Source organism: Pseudorca crassidens, chromosome 2, assembly GCF_039906515.1.
Source record: "Pseudorca crassidens isolate mPseCra1 chromosome 2, mPseCra1.hap1, whole genome shotgun sequence".
NCBI classification, from domain to species: Eukaryota; Metazoa; Chordata; class Mammalia; order Artiodactyla; family Delphinidae; genus Pseudorca; species Pseudorca crassidens.
In genome coordinates, this window is record NC_090297.1 from 14,241,449 (window position 1) to 14,263,743 (window position 22,295).

Consider the following 22,295-nt stretch of genomic DNA (forward strand, 5'->3'; position numbering starts at 1 on the left):
TTGCAACGGTTGGCATTTACTGAGTACTTAATATACGCACTTTGCACCCCTTATCTCTGATCCTTCAATGTTCCCATTTTAGGGACGCGGAAGTGTAGGCTCAGGGGCGGTAAATAATTGGCCCAAAGTACACAGCTCAGAAGTGGCAATGCTGGGATTGAAACCGAGGTCTCCGATTCCACATCTTCTTAGGGGACCTCCGGAAAACAAGAAGGAAACTCATTCGTTTCACCCAAGCGAGGTTTATTCCCGAGCATTTATGGGCTCAGCCGTACTCAGAGACAACAGAGAAGCCGGGGATTCGTGCTCTGGGGGAATCTCGGGGATGAGACGCGGACACACGGGCAGCTAGTGAGTGAGGCAGGGCAGCATTATTTGAGCTCACATCCTCCAACCCCAGCCCAGCCCTCCAGCAGGCGTCCCTTCACCGTGAACCTGCAGGTACCCACAGTGACCACCAGATGGCGGCTGTAGGCTGCCAAACTGGACTCAGTCCTTGGAGACCAATAGGTCAGCTTGGGTTGTTTTTCTAGAATGGGGTGGCATTGCCTGGCAAGCTAAACAGCTCGAGGGAAAGGAACGAAGGGCAAATGTTTCTAGGCATCCATCGCTAGGTGGGTAAAAATGGCCAGGACGCAGAGAACCTCGGAGGAACGCCAAATCAGATACCAGGACATGGTGGTAATCGTTGGGGGTGGCTTCCTTGCAGACATCTGGAGTTGAACAAGCAAGCCCCCGGCCTCCATCTCCCAACGCTGGGGACCTCATGCCAATGGGCAGATGATAGGAGTGGATCCCCTCCCCATGGTGTAGCCCTGAATCATGCTGTTGAGGTAGGCTGGCGTGTTGCGCTCCAGGTAGAAGAGGATCATGTAGCACTTGGGGCCGAAGTAGCCCAGGGTGATGCCCAGGAGGTAGAGCACAGTGTCCAAGAGGCCCAGGATGGTGACCAGCACCCCCTCGTAGACAGACACGAAGGTGCAGAGGAAGACGGAGGAGGTGAAGTAGAAGGTCATGCAGGTTATGAACTTGGCCTCGTAGTAGTTGGTGGGCAGCTCCTTGCCTATGTGGGCGAAGCCAAAGCCCAGCACGGAGACGAGCAGTCCAGGCTGGTGTTGATCAGCAGCCCCCGGTGGTAGCTGGGGTTGCAGGACAGGGTCGTGACCTTGGGGTCATCGGGGTCAGTGCGGGCAGTGGGGTTGGTGGTCACGGCCAGTATGCTGCTCCCCACGATGACTGTCTTGAGCACCGTGATGAATGCCACGAAGACACAGAGCCCATGGTAGCGGACCCAGAAGCTGTAGGCCCGTGGGAGGCGTCTGGCCATCTTGAAGATGCAGATGATGTGGAAAGAGCGCACGGTGACGCAGGAGACGCAGACGGTGAAGCAGAGCGTGAGGAAGGCCTGGAGGCAGAGGCACGTGGAGACCATGGGCGGCCCTGCATACGTGGGGACCACCATGTATGCCATCAGCTGCGGCGTCAGCATCAGGAAGCACACGGGCCCCCCAGCCGAGCGAACCATGGGCGTCTGAAACTGCCTCCAGAAGATTATCGAGATGGCCAGGGTGCCGAGGAAGCCCAGGGCAGCCAGCACGACCACAGTGGTGGTGGGTGCCTCATGCCATTCAAGGAAGGCCAGCTGCCGCTTGAAGCAGGAGGTGTCTTTCCTGCGGGACCACTCGTAACTTGGGCAGGGCTGGCAGTCGAATTCACCTGCAAGAGCCCACAGCAACTCCCATCAGCCGAACCTGCCTTCTCAGCATCTACATCCACTGGGCCTGCATTGGGCCAGGCCACGGCAGGAGAAAGAGAGACAGCTAAGAGCGACCAATGCTCACTGAGTCCCTTACACCCCCCGACTCATCAACTCCTCACAGCAACCCCATTTCACAGATGAGGAAACTGAGGCTCAGCCAGGTAAAGTCACAAAGCCAGGAAGTTATAGAGGCAGGATTTGAACCAAGGACTCCTTGACTCAGAGTCTAATAACTATAATTCCTTCCTCCCAAGACCTCACCCTCTGGTGGGAAAGACATAATTCTTGGCCTTTGGACACTTACGTACCATGGGGGAGACCCCAGAGACCCTGCCGAAGGTGAAGGGCCCTGGAGACCACACCCCTCCCAGGGCAGGGCAGTGGCAAGGCAAGCATGTGGGCCCATGAATCATACCTGCCGAAGGTGAAGGGCCCTGGAGACCACCCCCCTCCCAGGGCAGGGCAGTGGCAAGGCAAGCATGTGGGCCCATGAATCACACCTGCAGCTCGGTTGAGGAAGGTGCCAGAGAGGCAGTCAATACACTCGAAGCAGCAGGGGTGGATGCCAGCTGGCTTCTTCTTTTGCCCAGGATGGCAGTCCTTGGAACACATAGACACAGCGATCTGGAGGGAGGAGAGCAAAAGACCCTGAGTCCTCTTTCCCACTCTCTGGGGGCTCCCTTACCCTCTCTAACTCATCCGCAGCAGAATGCTCAGGGGAGGGGAACTGGCTTCTGTCGGGGAGGGGGAGGGGTGCTGGGATTGCCATTAGAACTGGACCTCTGTAGGCACCTTCTTAGTTTCACCCAGCAAAGACCTAATCCACCTTCTTCTGGTAACAGCACCCAGCTGTTGAGACGGAGACTTTCTGAGGCTGCTGAGTGAATAGGATATAACTCTGGAGCTGCTAGCAGCCCGCTGGTTTCCAGGGGGAGAACATGCCTGAGGAAGGATCTGGGAGATGGAGAGAGTGAGACCCTGGATCCAGCCTTGCCTGAAGCTTCCCCTTCAGGTCAACTCCTGGAATTTTCAATGATGTGAGGCAATAAACTAACTTTTTGCTTATATTGCTTTCTGTCGCTTACCACCAAGAGTCCTAATTAACACATCTTTTATGGAGGGGCAGGGGTTTTCAGATGAGCAAGAGCAGGTAGGCAGTGGCCATGTCTATTGCTTTTACTGCTATATTTCTTTTTTTAAAAATAAATTTATTTTTGGCTGCATTGGGTCTTCGTTGCTGCATGCGGGCTTTCTCTAGTTGTGGTAAGCAGGGGCTACTCTTCATTGCGTGCACAGGCTTCTTTCTCATTGCAGTGGCTTCTCTTGTTGCGGAGCATGGGCTCTAAGCGTGCGGGCTTCAGTAATTGCGGCACGCGGGCTTCAGTAGTTGTGGCACGTGGGCTCAGTAGTTGCGGCTCGCGGGCTCTAGAGTGCAGGCTCAGTAGTTGTGGCACATGTAGTAGTAGTAATAGTAGTAGTAGTAGTAGTTGTTCCACAGCATGTGGGATCTTCCCTGACCAGGGATCGAACCCATGTCCCTTGCATTGGCAGGCAGATTCTTAACTATTGTGTCACCAGGGAAGTCCCTGCTATATTTCTGGAAACTAGAAGCATGCCCAGCAAAGAGGAGGCCTCCAATGATTGTTTATTAAATGAATGAATGAATTACAAGTAGAGGAAACAGTAAGAGCAATGAGGTGGAGGAGAGGTTGGGGATGGCATTTTTGGGAAGAGGGTGTGTCCGAGCCTGGCTGAAATCAGGCTGCATGGAGAGAGGGTGGGAGAGAGTGGAAGACTGAACTATGACACTAAAAATGTAGGGGTGGTGGGAAGCAGCCATGGCTCTTGAGTGGGGAGTGGCCTGATTAGATTCGGGTTGTATAGAAATCATTCTGACAACCAATGAGGAGGGTGTTGCAAGAGTACACAGATAAAGGACCAAGGGCCAGACAAGAGGAGCCACGGTAGGACCACTCGACCTCAGAGCCCTTCTCTTCTGGCCTCTCAGAGATCACCTGCTTTCCCGTTCCGCCCCTCTAGTCTCTCTTGCACATGCATCAGGTGATGTTTCTGGATGTCTTGTTCACTCCCTGAAACCTCATGGAAGAGCCTCTCCACCAGCCAAGTTAAGTCTGATCCCCTGCCAGCCTTCCCTCTGTGGTCTTTTCTGCCTCCTGTGGGACCACACACATGTGCAGGCCTATGCCCACCAACACACACACGCACACACACACACACACGCACACACCTTATCCAGACTTACACCCCACCACTCCCTTGCCATGTATTCTCCCCCTCCTCCAAATTCATCTCTACACTAACTCTGAGCCCCTAAGTAACCAAATTAATCCTACCTCTTACCCATGGAGTCTCAACCTGATATTCACACATTCATTCATTCAAAAAGGTATTGAGTACATACCAATGCCAGGCACTGGAAATATAGCTGTGAACCAAATGAGACAAAGTCTCTGTTCTTATGAAATGAATATTTTCATGGGGAAGAGAGACAACACACATATAAATCTGTGATACAACAGATGGTGATAAATATTGTGAAGGAAAATAAAGCCATGCAAGGGATATGGAAAATGATGGAGGAGCTGATTTCACTTTCACATTGGGTGAGAGGGGAAGGAAGGCCTCATCCAGCAGGTGACATTGGAGTAAAGATGTAAAGGCTGGGAGGGAGCAGGTCATGAAGATATCTGTTTAGGCAGCAGGGACAGCATGTGCAAAGGTCCTGCGGTTGGGAGACTTGGCTTAGTTGAGGAGCAGCAAGGCCAGCGTGGCTCTAGCAGAATGAGCAAGAGGAAGAACAGTGGATCTGTTCAAAGAGTTGGAGTCGGGCTTCCCTGGTGGCTCAGTGGTTGAGAGTCCGCCTGCCGATGCGGGGGACACGGGTTCGTGCCCCGGTCCTGGAAGATCCCACATGCCACGGGGCGGCTGGGGCTGTGAGCCACAGCCGCTAAGCCTGCGCGTCCGGAGCCTGTGCTCCGCAACAGGAGAGGCCACAACAGTGAAAGGCCCATGTACCACAAAAAAAAAAGAGTTGGAGTCAAAATACTTTGGCTTTTACTCTGAATGAAATGAGAAGCTACTGGAGGATCCCAAGCAGAGGAGTGACAGGATCTGACCTTCATTTTAACAGGATTGCCCTGTCTGAATATAGATCATGATGGGTAATGGCACTACAGGAGACCAGGTAGGGTGTTATTGTAATAGCCCAGCTGAGAAATGGTGGCGGTTCTGACTAAAGAGAGAGCCGTGGAAGAGGTGGGAAGTGGTCAGATTCTGGATGTGTTTTGAAAGTAGGCTGGACAAGATTTACTGCTGGGTTGGATGAGAAAGAAAGGAGTCAAGGATGACTCAATGCTTTTGGTCAAACAAGAGAAAGATGGTGTTGCCTTTTACTGGAATGGGAAGACCGTGGGGGAGCAACTTTGCATAAGCAGGTGAATATTTGACTTAAAGTTGAGGGGAGAAGTCCCCTCTGAAGATATAAAATTGGAAGATATAAAATTGAAGTCTGAAGATATAAATTTGAAGATATAAAATTGGAAGATATAAAATTGAAGTCTGAAGATATAAAATTGGAAGTTATAAACCTATGGATCATATTTCCAGCCCTGTAGACAGAGAAGAGAATAAGTCCATTGGCTGACCTCTTGTACCCTCCAGGGTTTAAAGGTCAAGGGGATAAGGAGGGACCAGGAAAGGAGACCTAGAAGGAGTAGTCATAGCTGTAGGGGAACCAAGAGAGAGACTGGCCCAGAATTCGAGTAAAGATATTGTTTCCAAAGAGAGGAAGTAATCAGCTGTGTCACATCTGTTCACAGGTTGACTACAATGATGATGGTTGGATTGGCAATATCTAGACATCAGTGACCTTCACAAAAGCAGTTTCAGAAGAGTGATATGGTGGAAAGCCTTGCTGGTGTAGATTCAGGAGAGAATGGGGAACTTCTGGTTTCTGGTCTGGCATGTAAGGAGCTTAGAAGTCATCACCTCCATCCTCACAACAAGGAAAAGGCTGAACAAGCTAAAAATCAACAACCCTTCTTAGGTCCATCAGAGAATTGGGGTCATGCGGCAAACTACAGATCCCAAAACTGGGGAGACAGGTGCACACAAAGAGTCACAGCTTAGCAGGAGCAGGAGATGCTGCTGAGGCAGCAACTGGTAGGAGCAGCTAGAGAGCAAATGACCAGTTGCTGGGACTGAGCTCAGACTAGCTTGAGAGAGGGCTCTAGGGGTGCATCCTTAACCTCAGGAGCCCCACCAGCTTCTCAGGGTAAAGACTGCTCTGCAGCAAGGGGAGAGGAAAAAGCAACCATTCTGAAATACACCCAGAGCATTCTGTTCTCCTTAACAAAGGCCTGCCCTCAAGGGAAACTATTTTACCACAGCTGAATTGACATAGGGGAAAGGAAGTACCCAACTGCAGCCCCCCTCTGGCCTTCCTGTCTCACCGAAGGTAGGGAGAGCTGAGAGGCACTTGTGAAGGGCACAGCCCAAGGCACAGGCTTACCAAAATAATAAAACCTGGTCACAGATGATTCCAGAATTCTTCCCCTCCTCCCACATCTTACCACCACATCATTCAGGCTCCTATATAATAACAGGGGATTACAACCAAAAGAACTGCAAGGCTCAAATTCTGTTTAAGAAGGAGTCTCTAGGGAAACCCAAAGCCAGCAGGGAAGACCCAAAGAGGGAGACATTAGAGGAAATTTTAGCCTCTGACACCACAGCTATGGCAAAGAGTAAACATAGCCTCACTCCTACCCAAATAAACATAAAACCTCATGCTAAAATTTATTTACCTCAGTTCCTTTAACAAACACATCATGTCTGGCTCTCAACAAAAAATTACAAGGCATGTTAAAAGACAAAAAAAAAAAGTCTGAAGAGACAAAACAAGCATCAGAATGAGACTCATATATGGTAGAGATTTTCCAATTATCAGACAGGAAGTTTAAAATAACTATGATTAATATGCTAAGAGCTGTAACTGAAAAAGTGAACAACATTCAAGAAAAGATGGGTAATGTAAGCAGAGAACTGGAAACTGAAAGAAAGAACCAAAAGGAAATGCAACACATTTTGAAAAAACCTATGGTAACAGAAATAAAGAATGTCTTTGATGGGCTCATCAGTAGACTGGACATAGCTGAGGAAAAAGCCAGTGAGCTTGAAGATATATCTATAGAAACATCCCAAAGCGAAAAGCAAAGCGAAAAAAAAAAGTGAAAAAAAGAGAACAGAATATCTAAGAGCTATAGAACAATTGCAAAATATGTAACATACATATAATGAGAATACTCAAAGGAGAAGAAAGAAAGGAACAGAAGAAATATTTGAAGGAATATAGGCTGAGAATTTTATAATTATTAATGACAGATGCCAAATCACAGATCCAGAAAGTTCAGAGAACACCAAGTGGGATAAATACTTTTAAAAAACTACTCTTAGGTATACAATATTCAAAATGTAAAAAAAAAAAAAAAAAAAGATAAAGTCTCAAAGGAAGCCGGTGGGGCAGGCGGAATACCAACAAAAACGTTTACTAGGGAAAAAGAAGGACCTTTATGACAATAAAAGGGTCAAAAGATCAAGAAGAAGAGGGCTTCCCTGGTGGCGCAGTGGTTGAGAATCCGCCTGCCAATGCAGGAAACAGGGGTTCGAGACCTGGTCCGGGAAGATCCCACATGCCGCAGAGCAACTGAGTCCGTGAGCCACAACTACTGAGCTTGTGCTCTGGAGCCCGCGAGCCACAACTACTGAAGCCCGTGTGCCTGGAGCCCATTCTACACAAGAGAAGCCACAGCAGTAAGCCCGTGCACCGTGGGGAAGAGTGGCCCCTGCTCGCTGCAACTAGAGAAAAGTCCGTGTGCAGCAATGAAGACCCAATGCAGCCAAAAATAAATAAATTAAAAAAAAAAAAGATCAAGAAGATATAATAATTATAAACAGATATGCACCTAACTAGAGAGCCACAAAATACATGGAGCAAAGACCATCAGAATTAAAGGGAGAAAAGACAATTCAACACATAATATTCCCCAGTAATAATTGAAGACTTCCATACCTCACTCTCAATAATGGATAGAACAACCAGACAGAAAATAAGTAAGGAAATAGAGAACTTGAACAACACAATAAACCAACTGGATTTAACAGATATACATAGGACATTCTACCCAACAACAACAGAATATACATCTTCTCAAGTGCACCTGGGACATTTTCCAGACAAGGACAGACCTTATGTTAAACCATGAATTAAGTATGAATAAATTTTAAAAGATAGATATCAGGCTTCCCTGGTGGCGCAGTGGTTGAGAGTCCAGCTGCCAATGTAAGGGACGCGGGTTCATGCCCCAGTCCGGGGGGGGTCCCGCATGCTGTGGAGCGGCTGGGCCCGTGGGCCATGGCCGCTGAGCCTGTGCGTCCGGAGCCTGTGCTCCGCAGCAGGGGGGGCCACAACAGTGAGAGGCCCGCATACCGCAAAAATAAATAAATAAAATAATAAATAAAAATAAATTTAAAAAAGATAGATATCACACAAAGTATCTTCTCTGACCACAATAGGATGAAGTTAAAAATCAAGAACAGAATGAAAACTGGAAAATTTGTGAAAATTAAACAATGCTCTTACACAACCAACGAATCAAAGAACTCACAAATGGGATTAGAAAATACTTAAAGGTGAATGAAAATGAAAACACAATGAACCAAAACATGGGATACAGCAAAGCAGTGCTAAGGGGGGAATTTAAAGCTATAAACACTTACATTGGAAAACAAGAAAGATCTCAAATCAACAACCTAACTTTACAGCTTAAGGAACTAGAAAAAGAAGATCAAACTAAACCTGAAACTAGCAGAAGGAAGGAAATAATAAAGATTAAAGCAGAGTGAAACAAATTAAAAAATAGAAAAATATTAGAGAAAATCGATTAAGCCAAAAGTTGGTTCTTTGAAAAGATCAGCAAAATTGACAAACCTCTAGCTAAAATGGCTAAGAAAAAAAGAGAGGATTCAAATTACTAAAATCAGAAATGAAAGTGAGCACATTCCCACTGATTCTACAGAAATAAAAACAATTATAAGAGAGTACTATAAGCAATTATACACCAACAAATTGGATAAACTAGATGAAACAAATTCCTAGAAACACAAAATCTACTAATACTAAATCATGAAGAAATAGAAAATCTGAATAGACCTATAACTAATGAGGAGATTGAATCAGTAATCAAAATATCTCCCCACAAAGAAAAGTCCTGGGTCTGATGGCTTCACTGGTGAATTCTACCAAAAACTAAAGAGGAAGGAACTCTCCTTAACTCATTCTATGAGGCCAGCATCAATCTGATAACAAAGCCAGGCAAAAAGACGTCAAGAAAAGAAAACTACAAACCAATATCCCTTATGAATATCGATGCAAAAATTCTCAACAAAATACTAGCAGACTGAATTCAGCAGCATACTAAAAGGATTATACACCATGATCACATGGGACTTATTCCTGTAATACAAAGATAGTTCAACATATGAAAATCAATCAATGTAATACACCACATTAACAAAATGAAGGGAGAAAAAACACATGTTCCTCAGTCATAAGAAAGAATGAAATTTTGCCGTTTGCAAAAACATTGATGGACTTGGATGGTATTATGCTAGTGAAATAAGTCAGACAAAGACAAATACTGTATAGTATCACTTATATGTGAAATCTAAAGAATACAACAAGCTAGTGAATATAACAAAAAAGAAACAGACTCACAGATATAGAGAACAAACTAGTGGTTACCAATGGGAAAAGGGGAAGAGAAGAGGGTCAATATAGGGGTAGGGGATTAAGAGGTACAAACTACTATGTATAAAATAAGCTACAAGGAAACATTGTACAACATAGGGAATATAGCCAATATTTTATAATAACTATAAATGGAGTATAATCTTTAAAAATTGTGAATCACTATATTGTGCCCCTGTAACTTATATAATATTGTACATCAAGTATATTTCAATCAAAAATAAATAAATTTAATAAAACACATGATCATCTCAATTGATGAAGGAAAAGTATTTGACTCTTTCATGATAGAAAAACACTCAACAAACAAGAAGTAGAGGAAAACTACCTCAACATAATAAAAGCTCTATGGGAAAAGCCAACAGTGAATATCATATTCAATGGAGAAGGACTGAAAGCTCTTCCTCTAAAATCAGGAACAACGCAAAGATGTGCAGTTTCACCCCTTCTATTAACACAGTACTGGAGGTCCTAGCCAGAGCAATTAGGCAAGAAAAAAAAAGTCATCTAAATTGGAAAGTAATTAATAAAATTACCTGCTCACAGATGATATCTTATATGTAAAATATCCTAAAGATTCTGCAAAAAAATTGTTAGGACCAATAAGTGAACTCTGCAAAGTATCAAGACACAAAGTCAACACACAGAAATCAGTTGTTTTCTACACACTAACAATGAATAATTCAAAAAGGAAATTATGAAAATAATTCTATTTACAATAGCATCAAAAAGAATAAAATACTTAGGAATTAACCAAGGAGGGAAAGACTTGTACAATGAACACTACAAAACATTTCTAAAAGAAATTAAAGAAGACATAAATAAATGGAAAGACATCCCATGTTTACGGATTGGCAGACTTAATATTGTTATGATGTCAATACTACCCAAAGCAATCTACAGATTTAATGTAGTTCTTATCAAAATTCCAATGAGGTTTTTTTGCAGAAATACAAAAACTGAAATTCATATGGAATCTCAAGGGACCCTGAATAGCCAAAACAATCTTGAAAAAGAGCAAAGCTGGAGGAATCACATTTCCTGATTTCAAAACTTTCTACAAAGTGACAGTAATCAAACAGTGTGGTACCAGACTAAAGAGACACACAGACAAATGGAATAAAATAAAGTCCAAAAATAAAACCTCACATATATGGTCAAATGATTTTTTTTTTTTTTTTTTTTTTGCGCTACGCAGGCCTCTCACTGTTGTGGCCTCTCCCGTTGCGGAGCACAGGCTCCAGACGCGTAGGCTCAGCAGCCATGGCTCAAGGGCCTAGCTGCTCCGCGGCATGTGGGATCTTCCTGGACCGGGGCATGAACCCATGTCCCCTGCATCAGCAGGCGGACTCTCAACCACTGCGCCACCAGGGAAGCCCTGGTCAAATGATTTTGACAAAGGTTTCTAGGCTATTCAATGGCGAAAAGATAGTTTTTTAAGCCAATGATGCTGGGAAAACTGGATACCCAGAGGCAAGAGAATGAAGTGGCCTGTACTTAACACCATATATAAAAATTAACTGAAAACAGATCCATGACCTAAATGGAAGATCTAAAACTATAAAAACTCTTAGAAGAAAACACAGGGCAAAAGTTTCACGACACTGACTTTGGCAATGGTTTCTTGGAGATGACACCAAAGGCACAGGCAACAAAAGAAAAAAAGTGATCAAATTGGACTTAATGAAAAATTTAAAATTTATGCATCAAAAGATACTATCAACCAAGTAAAAAGACAACCTATAGAGTGGGAGAAAATATTTGCAAATAAGATATACAAGGTATTAATACGCAGAATACAGAGAACTCCTAAAACTCAACAACAACCAAAAAACCAACCTGATTCAAAAATGAAAAAAATAGGGTCTTCCCTGGTGGCGCAGTGGTTGAGAGTCCACCTGCCAATGCAGGGGACACGGGTTCGTGCCCCGGTCCGGGAGGATCCCACATGCCACGGAGCGGCTGGGCCTGTGGGCCATGGCCGCTGAGCCTGCGCGTCCGGAGCCTGTGCTCCGCAATGGGAAAGCGCGCAACAGTGAGAGGCCCACGTACCGCAAAAAAAAAAAAAGAAAAAAATAGACTTGAACAAACATTTCTTCAAAGAAGATATACAAATGGATAATAAGCACATGAGAAGATACCCAATATCAGTAATCATTAGGAAAGTAAGAATCTAAACCACAATGAGAGACCACTTCACACCCATTAAGATGGCTGCTATCAAAAAGACAGAAAATAACAAGTGTTGGTGAGGATGTAGAGGAATTGGAACAGTGAGCTTTTGTGCACTGCTGGAAATGTAAAATGGTACAGCCACTGTGGAGAACATGGTAGTCCCACAAAAAATTAACAATAGAATTAACCTATGATCCAGCAATTACGTTTCTGGGTATATACTCAAAAGAAATGAAAGCAGTCTTGAAGAGATATTTGTATACTCCTATTCCTAACAGTATTAATTTCACAATAGCTAAAATATGGAAGCAACCCAAGTGTCCATTTATGAATGAGCAAAATATTATATATCCATAAAATGGAATATTATTCAGCCTTAAAAAGGAAGGAAATTATGATGCATGTTACAACTTTGGATGAACTTTGAACTTTGGATGAACGTTGAGGACCTTATGCTAAGTGAAATAAACCAGTAATAAAAAAGACAAATACTGTATGATTCCACTTATATGAAGTATCTATTGTGGTCAAATTCAGAGATAGAAAGTAGAATGGTGCTTTCTAGGGGCTGGAGGAGAGGAATGAAGGAGGAGTTACTGTTTAATGGGCACAGAGTTTCAATGTTGCCAGATGAAAGTATTCTAGAGATGAATGGCAGTGATGGCTGTACAACAGTATAAATGTACTTAATGTTACTCAACGGTCAACTTAAAAATGGTTAAGACGGTAAAGTTTATGTTATGTGTATTTTACCACAATTAAAACATTGGGAAAAATCTTTTAAGATGGTAACATTTATGGGTTTTTTTTACCATAGTTAAAGATAATTTTTTCGAGTAACAAAACTTATGAAATACAATGAAAGCAGTATTTAGAGGGAAGTGTCTAGCTGTCAATGCCCACATTTAAAAAGAAAGACCTCAAATCACATTCACTACCTTGTTGCAGAGTTGTGTACTCTGCTACTGTCTGTCATGACAGACTCCACAAGGAACTCGATCACTCTAGAAGACGTGGGTCCAGCAACCACAGGGTGGAAAAAGGATTGGCCACACTCATCATTCTTTGCAGAGGTCCATTGTAGAATCAGGGCTTCTCATCTCCAGAACCTTAGATTCTGCTAGAATAAAGCATGGTCTCCAAAGGGGGAATACTCCCACCAGCAGACACAATAGGGCTCTATGGTTACCACCTGGTCATTTAGGGGGTCTCATGCCAGCAAACGAGAAAGCCAAGAAAGGAGAGGTAAATGACCTGGATTAGCAGCAGGGGCTAGGAGTGCCGCTAGGGGTAGGAAGGCGTAGGACTGGGATCCAGGCGATTCCCCAAGGTGGCACTTGGTGTTTCTAGCCCAGTGATGACTGCTACTAGACAGCCACCGGACCACGAGCCAGCCCGGACAAGGTGACACAGCCTCTGACACCTTGGGGATGAATGTCTGGATCACCCCACATGCCAATGACCTAGAGCAGCCCATGGCTGAGGGTGAAGGAATCCAGAATGGACGGTGGCAGAAAGAGAGGTTGAATCAGGTCCACCCGGGGCCCAGGGCAGCAGCAGGGCCCGTGGCTGGGTTCACTCGACTCCCCTCGTGCAGAGACCAACCTGGCCGCTCTCTGCCCAGGGGCTGCAGGGTGAGACGCCCGCAGGGAGCTGCTGGGTATCACACGAGCGCAACCTGGAAACGCCAGGGAATTCATACCCCCGGCACAACCCTTGACCACTGGGAGATACGGAGCCAATGGATCAGTGCCATCCTCTTCCCACCCTCGGGGACTGCTCTAAAGTGACTTCTGAGAAGGTCCAGGTAAGACTGAGATCCCGTGGCTCCCAGCAGCACCCAGCTTGAGAACATCCCCTTATACTGACTCTTTCCCTGTTAAATACTCCCCAGCCTCCTGTTCCCCCAGATCATATCCTGGGATAAACCATCTGCTGGCCAAGCTGGGCTGAGGAACCTGGATTCCAGGGGTCCAATACATGGGGCCAGAAAGCATTTCCCTGTAATTCTCCTGAGTAGGCAGGGCAGGGCCTATTACTGGCAGGGGCCTGGGTCTCTCCGGGCTCCCCTTCTGGGTCTGAGCCTTGCTTCCCCTTCCTCACCTACCCCACCTCCAACCCCAGCAGTGGCTCTACCCCCAAGCCCCAGCCTCTCTCCTAAGGCCAGACACTGGGGTCAGAAACAGAGGAGGAGACACTCAGCTTCTACTCTGCACCAGGTAATGTACATACATTATTATTAATCCTCCTAATAACTCAGCAGCATACACATTACTCCTTCTGTTTAATACATGAGAAAGCCGAGGCTCAGAGATATTAAATAACTTGCCCAAAGTGGCACAGCTAGTGGTGGCAGAACTGGGACTTGAACCCAGGCTGCCTGATTCCAAAGCTCTGCTCAGATCATCACCACCTGCCTCCTAACAGATGGGCTGTATCAGAGATGCCTGACGGGTATCAGGGGAGGATAAAGATGGGGATGCGGGGTGGCTGAGCGATAGAGTAGGCAGCTGGTTCCAAACTATGGGAAAGTCAGTGAAGTGTTTAAGCAGAGATGTCTAATGCTGAGTAGAAAGCGCACATCTCTGGTGTGTATCTCCTCTTCTCCTCTGGATCCTCAGTAAAACCTTCTACACCTTCCGCAGGCCCGAGGTAGGGTGTGTGTGCGCCTGTGCCTAAACCAGGAAAACACAGCTTTAAGTTCCAGGCCCGAATCTAGGTGATGCCGAACTGGGACCATGAACCTGAGAGCTGACGGGAATACACGAGCTCATCCCCAGGGCCTCCACCCTGGAGAGGCTGCGGGGAGAACTGGGGCTCCAGCCTGCGGGGCTTCATTCTAGGGAATTTCACCCAAATCTCCAAGGACAGACCATCATGGGTGGTGATGATTAAGTTAATTTGTTTTTTTAAAGGAATTTTGTTTTGTCACCACGAAGGACTCCTGTGTGTCTGGAGGCAGGGCGTGGTCCATGGCCTCTCCCACCCGTTTGCCCAGAACCCACCAAGGGAAGGGGAGGATAGAGCAGAGCAGTGGGCAGCTCTGCGGTCTCCATGGCAACCACGGACTCTGCACCTGCTCCGTGGGGCCCCGGCTTTCCACAGGCCAGACCTCACCTGCCAAGGGTAGACCACCTCCTTGTGGCAGCCGGCCTGGTTGCAGCCCAGGAGGCTCTGCAGCGCGTGAGCCACGGCGTAGACGGCGGAGTACACGCTGTCGACCACGCGTTCGCCAGAGAGCGTGAGGATGGTGTTGAAGGGCTCAGAGGTGTCCATACAGGTGTCACACTCCTGGTTGCAGGTGGCCCCCGGGCTGCTCCTGTTGAGCGCGGGCCGGCTGACCTGGGAGCGGTGCACGCGGAACTCGCTGAAGCCCGGGATGGGCACGCTCTGCTCTGGGTGGTGATGCCCAGGGTGGTGAAGCCCAGGAAGGTGCCTGTGCGCTGCAGCTGGGTGAGGTGGTGCAGGACCGGCTCGATGGCCCAGGGTTCGGAGGCGACCCACACTGCGCCCGTGGAGTTCTGGCGCAGAACCTCGCGGAAGAAGTTGAACAGGGCCAGGTCTGGCGAGGACACGGCCACAACACGCGCCATGCTCTGCTGCAGCTTGCCCATGATGGCCTCCAGGCGCTCACGCTCCTGCTGCGTCATCGTCCGGTTGGGCTGCGGCCTCGGCAGCGTCTCCCGGAAGGCGATGCAGATGTCACGGTGGGCCAGGCACTCGCTGAGCAGCTGGCTGCTGCCGCGGCCATAGTCATCGCTGCTTGTCAACACAAGGATCCAATTCCAGCGGAAGTGCCGCATGAGCGGCACCATGGCCTCCATTTGGTGATGCACACCTGGCGCCGTGCGCAGCACCGCTGGGAAATGCAGCTGGTCATTGATGGTACCGTAGGTGATCTGCCGGAGGGGAGGGTCCAGCAGGTATTAGCGAGGGCCTCACAGGGTCCCCCCCCCCCAGGGGGGTTCCACCCACCGCCATCATCCTTATGGCATTTGAGGAGCACATAGCGCCAGCCACGCCCAGGGCTAAGTGGTTTACTCCACCATCATCATGGACATCACAGTAATGACAATGAATGAGGACCTACTCTGTGTTGGACCCTGAACTAGGTGGTTTACTCCATCGTCACCATGGTCATCACTGAAACAACATTTCACAAGAATCTATCCTGTGCCTGGCCCTAGGCTAGGTGCTTTACGTTAACATCATCATGATTACCCTTGTAGTAACACTTACCAAGCACCTACTGTGTGCCATGCCCTGGGCTAAGTGATGTACACCATCTCACGATGGTCATCAGCCTGGTAGCCTTTAGTGGGCACCCACCACATGCCAGGCCCTGGGCAAGATGCTTCTCATCGACGTCAGCCCCACCTCAGCCTTTAGCAACGCTGTTGACCACCTATTGTGTGCCAGGCCCTAGGCTAGGTGATTTCCGTCATTATCATTCTCATGATCTAGTAATATTTATTGAGTGCCTGCTGTGTGCCCCTGAGCATAAAGCTTTCCTCCTCACCATCCTCCTCCTCAGATTAGTCACATTTCCTTCCGTAGCCCCTGGGATGGCAGTCTCGGTTTTCTTCCCCTTTCACTGCCTGCTTCTTCTCCTCTTCTCTATGACCTCTTGACCTTGGAGGACCCCAGGGCTCAGCCTTCAGTCCTTGTGTCTTCTCCATCTGCTCCCCTTCCCTTGGTGGGAAGGCTCATCCAGGCTCCTGGCTTTAAATACCATATCCATGCTGACAACTCCCAATAGCCCTGCCCCGGACCTGTCTGCTGAATTTCAGACTCATACCTGCAACTGCCTCCTTGACATTTCAAACTTAATGTAGCCCGAACTGAACTCCTGTCTCCCCTGAACCTGCTTCACTTACAATCTCCCCATCTCCCCTGATGGTGAATCCATCCTTCCAGTTACTCAGGCCCAAACTGTAGAGTCCTCATTGGCTTGTCTCTCTCAAACATGCCACCTTCAAGCCATCCGCACATCCCATTGGATCTACCTTCAAAGTGTGTCCATTCAGTGCCTACACCTCCCCACACCATCCTACTCCAGCCACCATCATTCCTGCTATGAGTTACCCCGATATCCTCTCCCCTCTCCCCTCTACAATCTACAATTAGCGTGGCTCCAGGGTGGCCCTCCTCACACACACACCAGTCACATATTCAAGACCCTCCAACAGTTCCTAATGCCACTCAGGAAAAGCCAGAGTCCGTCAGTGGTCCCCAATGGGCTCCATCATTGACCCCAGCACTTACCGCCCTGATTTCCTCTCCTTCTCTCCCACTAGTCCCAGCTCTGCTCACCCAGTTCCATGGACACACCAGGCACCTCCCAGCCTCTGCATCTGCTGACCCCTTGTCGTGGAGGCTGTTCTTCCTCCTTCACCCCCTTCAAGCCTCCATCCAATCTCCCTGTACCCCTCCGCCTGCCCGCCGACGTGCCCCACCTCCCTTAACCTTGACTTTTCCTTTTATCCATTTCACTTCTCACTTCCTATCATCCTATATCACATACTTATTTACATCGATCGTCTGTCTCTCCCCACTGGAAGATAAACTCTATGAGGGCAAATTTCTGTGCATTTTCCCAGCTGCATCCCCAATACCTACAGCAAGACCTGGCACAGTCGGTGCTCCATAAATATTTGTTAAATGAATGAAAGAATTACTTCAGTCCCGGACTAGATTCTTCACATAAGAATATTAACACTGATTGAGCACCTATCCTTGGTGCTTGATATAATAAAAACAACAGCAAAAATTACAGTATTTGGGGCTTCCCTGGTGGCGCAGTGGTTGAGAGTCCGCCTGCCGATGCAGGGGACACGGGTTCGTGCCCCGGTCCGGGAAGATCCCACATGCCGCGGAGCGGCTGGGCCCGTGAGCCATGGCCGCTGAGCCTGCGCATCCGGAGCCTGTGCTCCGCAACGGGAGAGGCCACAACAGTGAGAGGCCCGTGTACCGCAAAAAAAAAAAAAAAAAAAAAAAATTACAGTATTTGTAACTACCCACTGCGGGCCAAGTCTTGTGCTAGCTGCTCTTTAATGAGCAGATATTTTATGCCAGTTCTGGACCACGCCTTTTTGTTCATGATGGTGAAAATAGTTAGAATAGCAGTAGTAATTCTATAGCACTTTTCTGAGGACCTGCTGTGACGCAGATTCTGTGCTAGGCAATTATATAGGATAATATTGAGCGCTTTCTGAGTTTTTATCCTCGCGCAAGATGCTTCACGTAACAACAGTAACATTATTGACTACCTATTGTGCACCAGAAATTCTAAATTGAACGCTTTAATCTTCAGACAGTCCAAGGATAGGACTCTTATCATCCCACTTTAGAGATGGGGAAACTGAGGCTTGGGAAAGTTAAGAGGTTGGCTCAAGGCCTCACACTGGCCAAGACTCAGAGGCAAGATGCACACCGAGGTCTTTCTGCCTCCAAAGCCTGAGCTCTTAACCAATAGGCTGGCTACCTTGCCAGGGCTGGGGTGGATGTCCTGACCTTGCTTCTGCTCCCCGATCCCACACCCCCGGGATGGGTGGGGGTGGTGAGCCCTCAGGAAAAGCGCTCGGCTACCCTCCTTCCCAGCCCCTTCTCCCAGGGCCCAGGGGCCTCACCTGTGGAAGGAGAAAGAGGGAGAGGAAGTGGGCCACGGTCACAGGGCACTCGGATGTGTCAGGGCCGGCGATGGCCACCACGCGGGGTATGTAGTGGCTGTAGTCTTCCTGGATGGGCAGGAAATAGTCATCCTGTGACAGGAAGTAGAGCACAGGATGGATGTTGTTGGACATGTAGCAGGTGTCCACCATCTCGTAGCCCAGCAGCACACTGGGCAGCAGGCTGCTGTCATTGTTGATTTCCTCTGCCACAAAGCGCATGGCCTGCATGAGGTTGTAGCCCAGCACCTTCATCTCGTACCTGGAGAGGCCGCAGTAGGGTGGAGTGGGCAACGGGTCCAGAGTGAGGAGGGGAGGGGAGGGGAGTGGAGGGGAGAGCCAGCCTGTCCCTCCTGCCTGCAGTAGGAAAGCCAAGGCATCACCCAAGAAGGAACCACTCCAGAGGGTTCTGGCATCTTTACATCATTTTCACCATCTCACAGCTCTGAGATCACCATCGTCCCTATGACCACCTCTGACGCTATGATCTCTGTGGCCACCATCAGTCACTACCACTGCCACCAGTACTACCGTCCCTATGACCTCCGTCATCACTCTATCAATGTCCACCAATGTGACCACCATTACCCACCATAGCCTCCATCATCACTATCGTCACTGTGACCATCAACACCTACTATTCCTATTATGGGTATCATCACCACTGCCATCACAGTCACCCCATGTCTGTGACCATCATTATCAATACCACTACCATCATCACCACCACCACTACCGTCATCATCACCATCACCTCCATCACTATCACTGTCACCATCACCATCACCACCATCACTCTCACCATCACCACCACCACCATCACTATCACAATCACCACCATCACCACCATCACTATCACAATCACCACCATCACTCTCACCATCACCACCACCATCACTGTCACCATCACCACCACCACCTTCACTATCACCACCACCACCACAATCACCATCACCATTGCCGCCACCATCATTACTGTACTCCATTTTCCTTATCACCAGTATTACTACTACCAACATTATCAACATCACCATCACTTCTATCACCACCATCATTTCACTAGACTCTCCACCATCATCAGAAGCATCAAAATATACAACATCATGCTTAGTACCATCACCCTTACCATTCTCAAGCCAGCATATAATCTTCCCCAACGTCTTATAAATGGTTCATTTCTTATAGTCAGGCTTTAATCATCTTTGCACTCTCCTTCCTTCCCTTCTCTCTTTCTCAGAATGCCTCGCCCTCTCTGCACAAGATCACTATTTTATAATCCCAGGCTGGCTCCAGTATCCCAGCCTTCATGCCTGCCTGAAGGTGGCCCACTCAATCTCTGAATGATGCTGCCACCCCAGTGGGTTCACAGGGGATGGAGTGCAGAGGAAAGCCCCCCCAGTCCTGGAAACACCCCTGCCCACCCAACCACAGCCCTGGGGAAATACAAACCTTCCTTCCAGTCTGAGAACCTGCCTCCCAAAGGTATAACAGCCGGGCCTTGGCACGGACTCATTGGGAGTCCCGCTGCTGCCAGAGGGAAGGGGGTTGATTTTGATGGTCTCTAAGACCCCTCTAGGCTCAAACATCCCATAACTGTTTAGTAAGAGACGTGACATTGAGACACCAGGTTTCAAAATTTCAGGATATAGTCGCCATAGATTTTAATAACGCGGACTGTGCCGGGCCTCCCTGAGAGCCAGTGGGGTGCATCCAGGATGGGGGTTTGGCAATGAACGAGGAGACGCATTCTGACCCGTTGGTCTTGGCTTGGCCTCCCCAGGGCCACAGGACCAGCCTCGGCTCCCACCCCGCCCCCACCATCACTTCCAGCCTCACACTGGAGACTCACTCATTGCACTTGGGCACCTGCAGGTAGTTGAGGTGGACAGTGCCCTTCATGTTGGCATGGAGGGTGAAGAGGCCACCCAGGAGGTAATCCTCAAGCAAGGAGAACTCCGAGTTTTCCGTCAGCTCAGCCAGGAAGATCAGCAGGAAGCTCAGGGAGCAGACCACCCTGCCCTGGGCTCCCATGGCTGTGAAGTGGAGGTCCCAGAGGTGGCTTTGCCTCCCTGGAGAGCTGGCAACCTAACCCCAGGGGATTTGCGCAGACATTTACATATGGGTCCTGTCACTGTCCAAGGAGCAGGAAAGCACCTGGGACAGGTAGAGAGGTTTGAGGGCTCTGAAGGAAGGGGAGGAGGCAGGAATGAGGATGATCCCTTCTTAGGGCACAGCAGAGCCTGGGTGGTCCAGGAGAACCCCATCTGACAGTAGACAGAGCATGTCCTGCTAACCTGGCCACACCTACACCTTCTGCCATTTAGATGAGGTCAGGTCACATCTCCCTGATGTTTCAAGCATTTGGGAGTAAAGGACATAGATGCTCCCATCAGGAGACAGAGTAGGGGGGCAAAGGGAGCCCACACTCCAGAGCCTGACCAAGTTGGGGCTGGCACGTGGTCGTGTGTCCCGCCCCTGACCCATAGTAGTTGTCCCAAAACAGCAGCCACTGATTCTAAGAACCAGGCATCACGCTGAGTGCTTGTCACTCACCATCTCATTTAACGCTCACAGTAACTAGGACTAGTACTAACCCCATTTCACAGGTGAGGAAACTGAGGCACAGAGAAGTTAAGAAACTCAGTGTCGGTTGCACAACCAGCAGAGCTGCGATTCAAATCACACAGCCAGACCTCAGGGCCTGGCTCTTAACCTCCATGCCATATTACGTCGCGAGCACCTTGCTTTTGGTAAAAGTAGCGGAACAGCGGCAAAGAGATTGGGAAGTGGGAGTGGGGGAGGGGAGCCATCTGTCAGCCCAATAATCCACCATCACCTCTGCAGAGGAAGCCCCCTCTAGGTGTCCCCCCTTGGATGCAGGACCCAGGGGCAGGGGTGTTGGCAGAAAGGAAAGTTGAATTCCTAGCGTTGAAGGTGACTGCCCCCAAGGAGTGCAATGGAGGGAGACGGCTCCAGCAAATCAGGGACCTGTTTTAAGCAAAGACCCTTGTCCACAGAACGCTGTTTTGGTCCTTTCCTGCCCCAACAATATGGCCTAGCAGGAGCCTTGGGGCCCTGCTATAAAACGCCCAGCCCAGGTGGATATGTCACAGGCCTGAATGCTGCTCCTGGGGCCCAGGCTCATGGGGGAAGGAGGCTCCAAGGGACAATAAGGGGATTGGAAACTCAGTACTGTCCCCCTGCCCACCCCTGCCAAACCCTGATCCTCCTTCAAGGGCCAGTTGGAGCCTCACCTCCTCCTAGAACCCCTTCCTGGTGCCAGTTCACGGGAACACTTCTGCTCTGTGCTGCAGTGACTCTTCCATCTGTATCAGCACTGCGCCCCTGGTAACAGACCTACATCACTGACCAGCTCCTGCTGACGTGTGTGTCTACACTCGAGGAACATTGAGGCAGCATGACTCCAGCCAGCCTGGACTGGACATCAGCTCTGTGTGCTGTGTGAGAATGGGCAGGTTACTTAACCTCTCTGAGCCTCTGTTTGCTACTGAAATAGGAATAATAATTCTAGCCTCATGAGATCGGTGTGGGGATTAAATAAAAAGGCATGTGTGAACAGCGGGGTGCAGGGCAGACCCTGGAGAAAGGTGAATTTGCCAGAGTGCGAGATTGTCCTTTCTTGTAATGAAATGAACCGCCCCGGGGGGCACCCCGGGCTCTGAGCCCAGCTGAAAGAGCCCAAATCTTCTCGAAGTTACCCTGAAAGATACTGGCTGTGTCTTTAGCAACTCCAGAGGGAGCACCCCCTCCCTCGCCCCTGACCTCCCCTGGGGTGGAGTCAACCCACAGACATTGAAAACAACAGGGAGAGGCCTCTGGGTGCTGTGGAAAGATGCAGGATTTG

General features: G+C 48.5%; 1 protein-coding gene across 1 annotated transcript; it reads right to left on the reverse strand.

Moving 5' to 3' along the window:
• Positions 1-235: 235 nt before the first annotated feature.
• TAS1R2 (taste 1 receptor member 2) lies at positions 236-19,388 on the reverse strand. Its single transcript, XM_067729994.1, is given in 8 exon segments — positions 236-1,102; positions 1,105-1,716; positions 2,260-2,439; positions 13,368-13,389; positions 14,880-15,155; positions 15,158-15,661; positions 18,392-18,787; positions 19,311-19,388. Coding segments are annotated over 8 exon segments (2,406 nt in total). The 3' UTR covers positions 236-764.
• Positions 19,389-22,295: the final 2,907 nt, after the last annotated feature.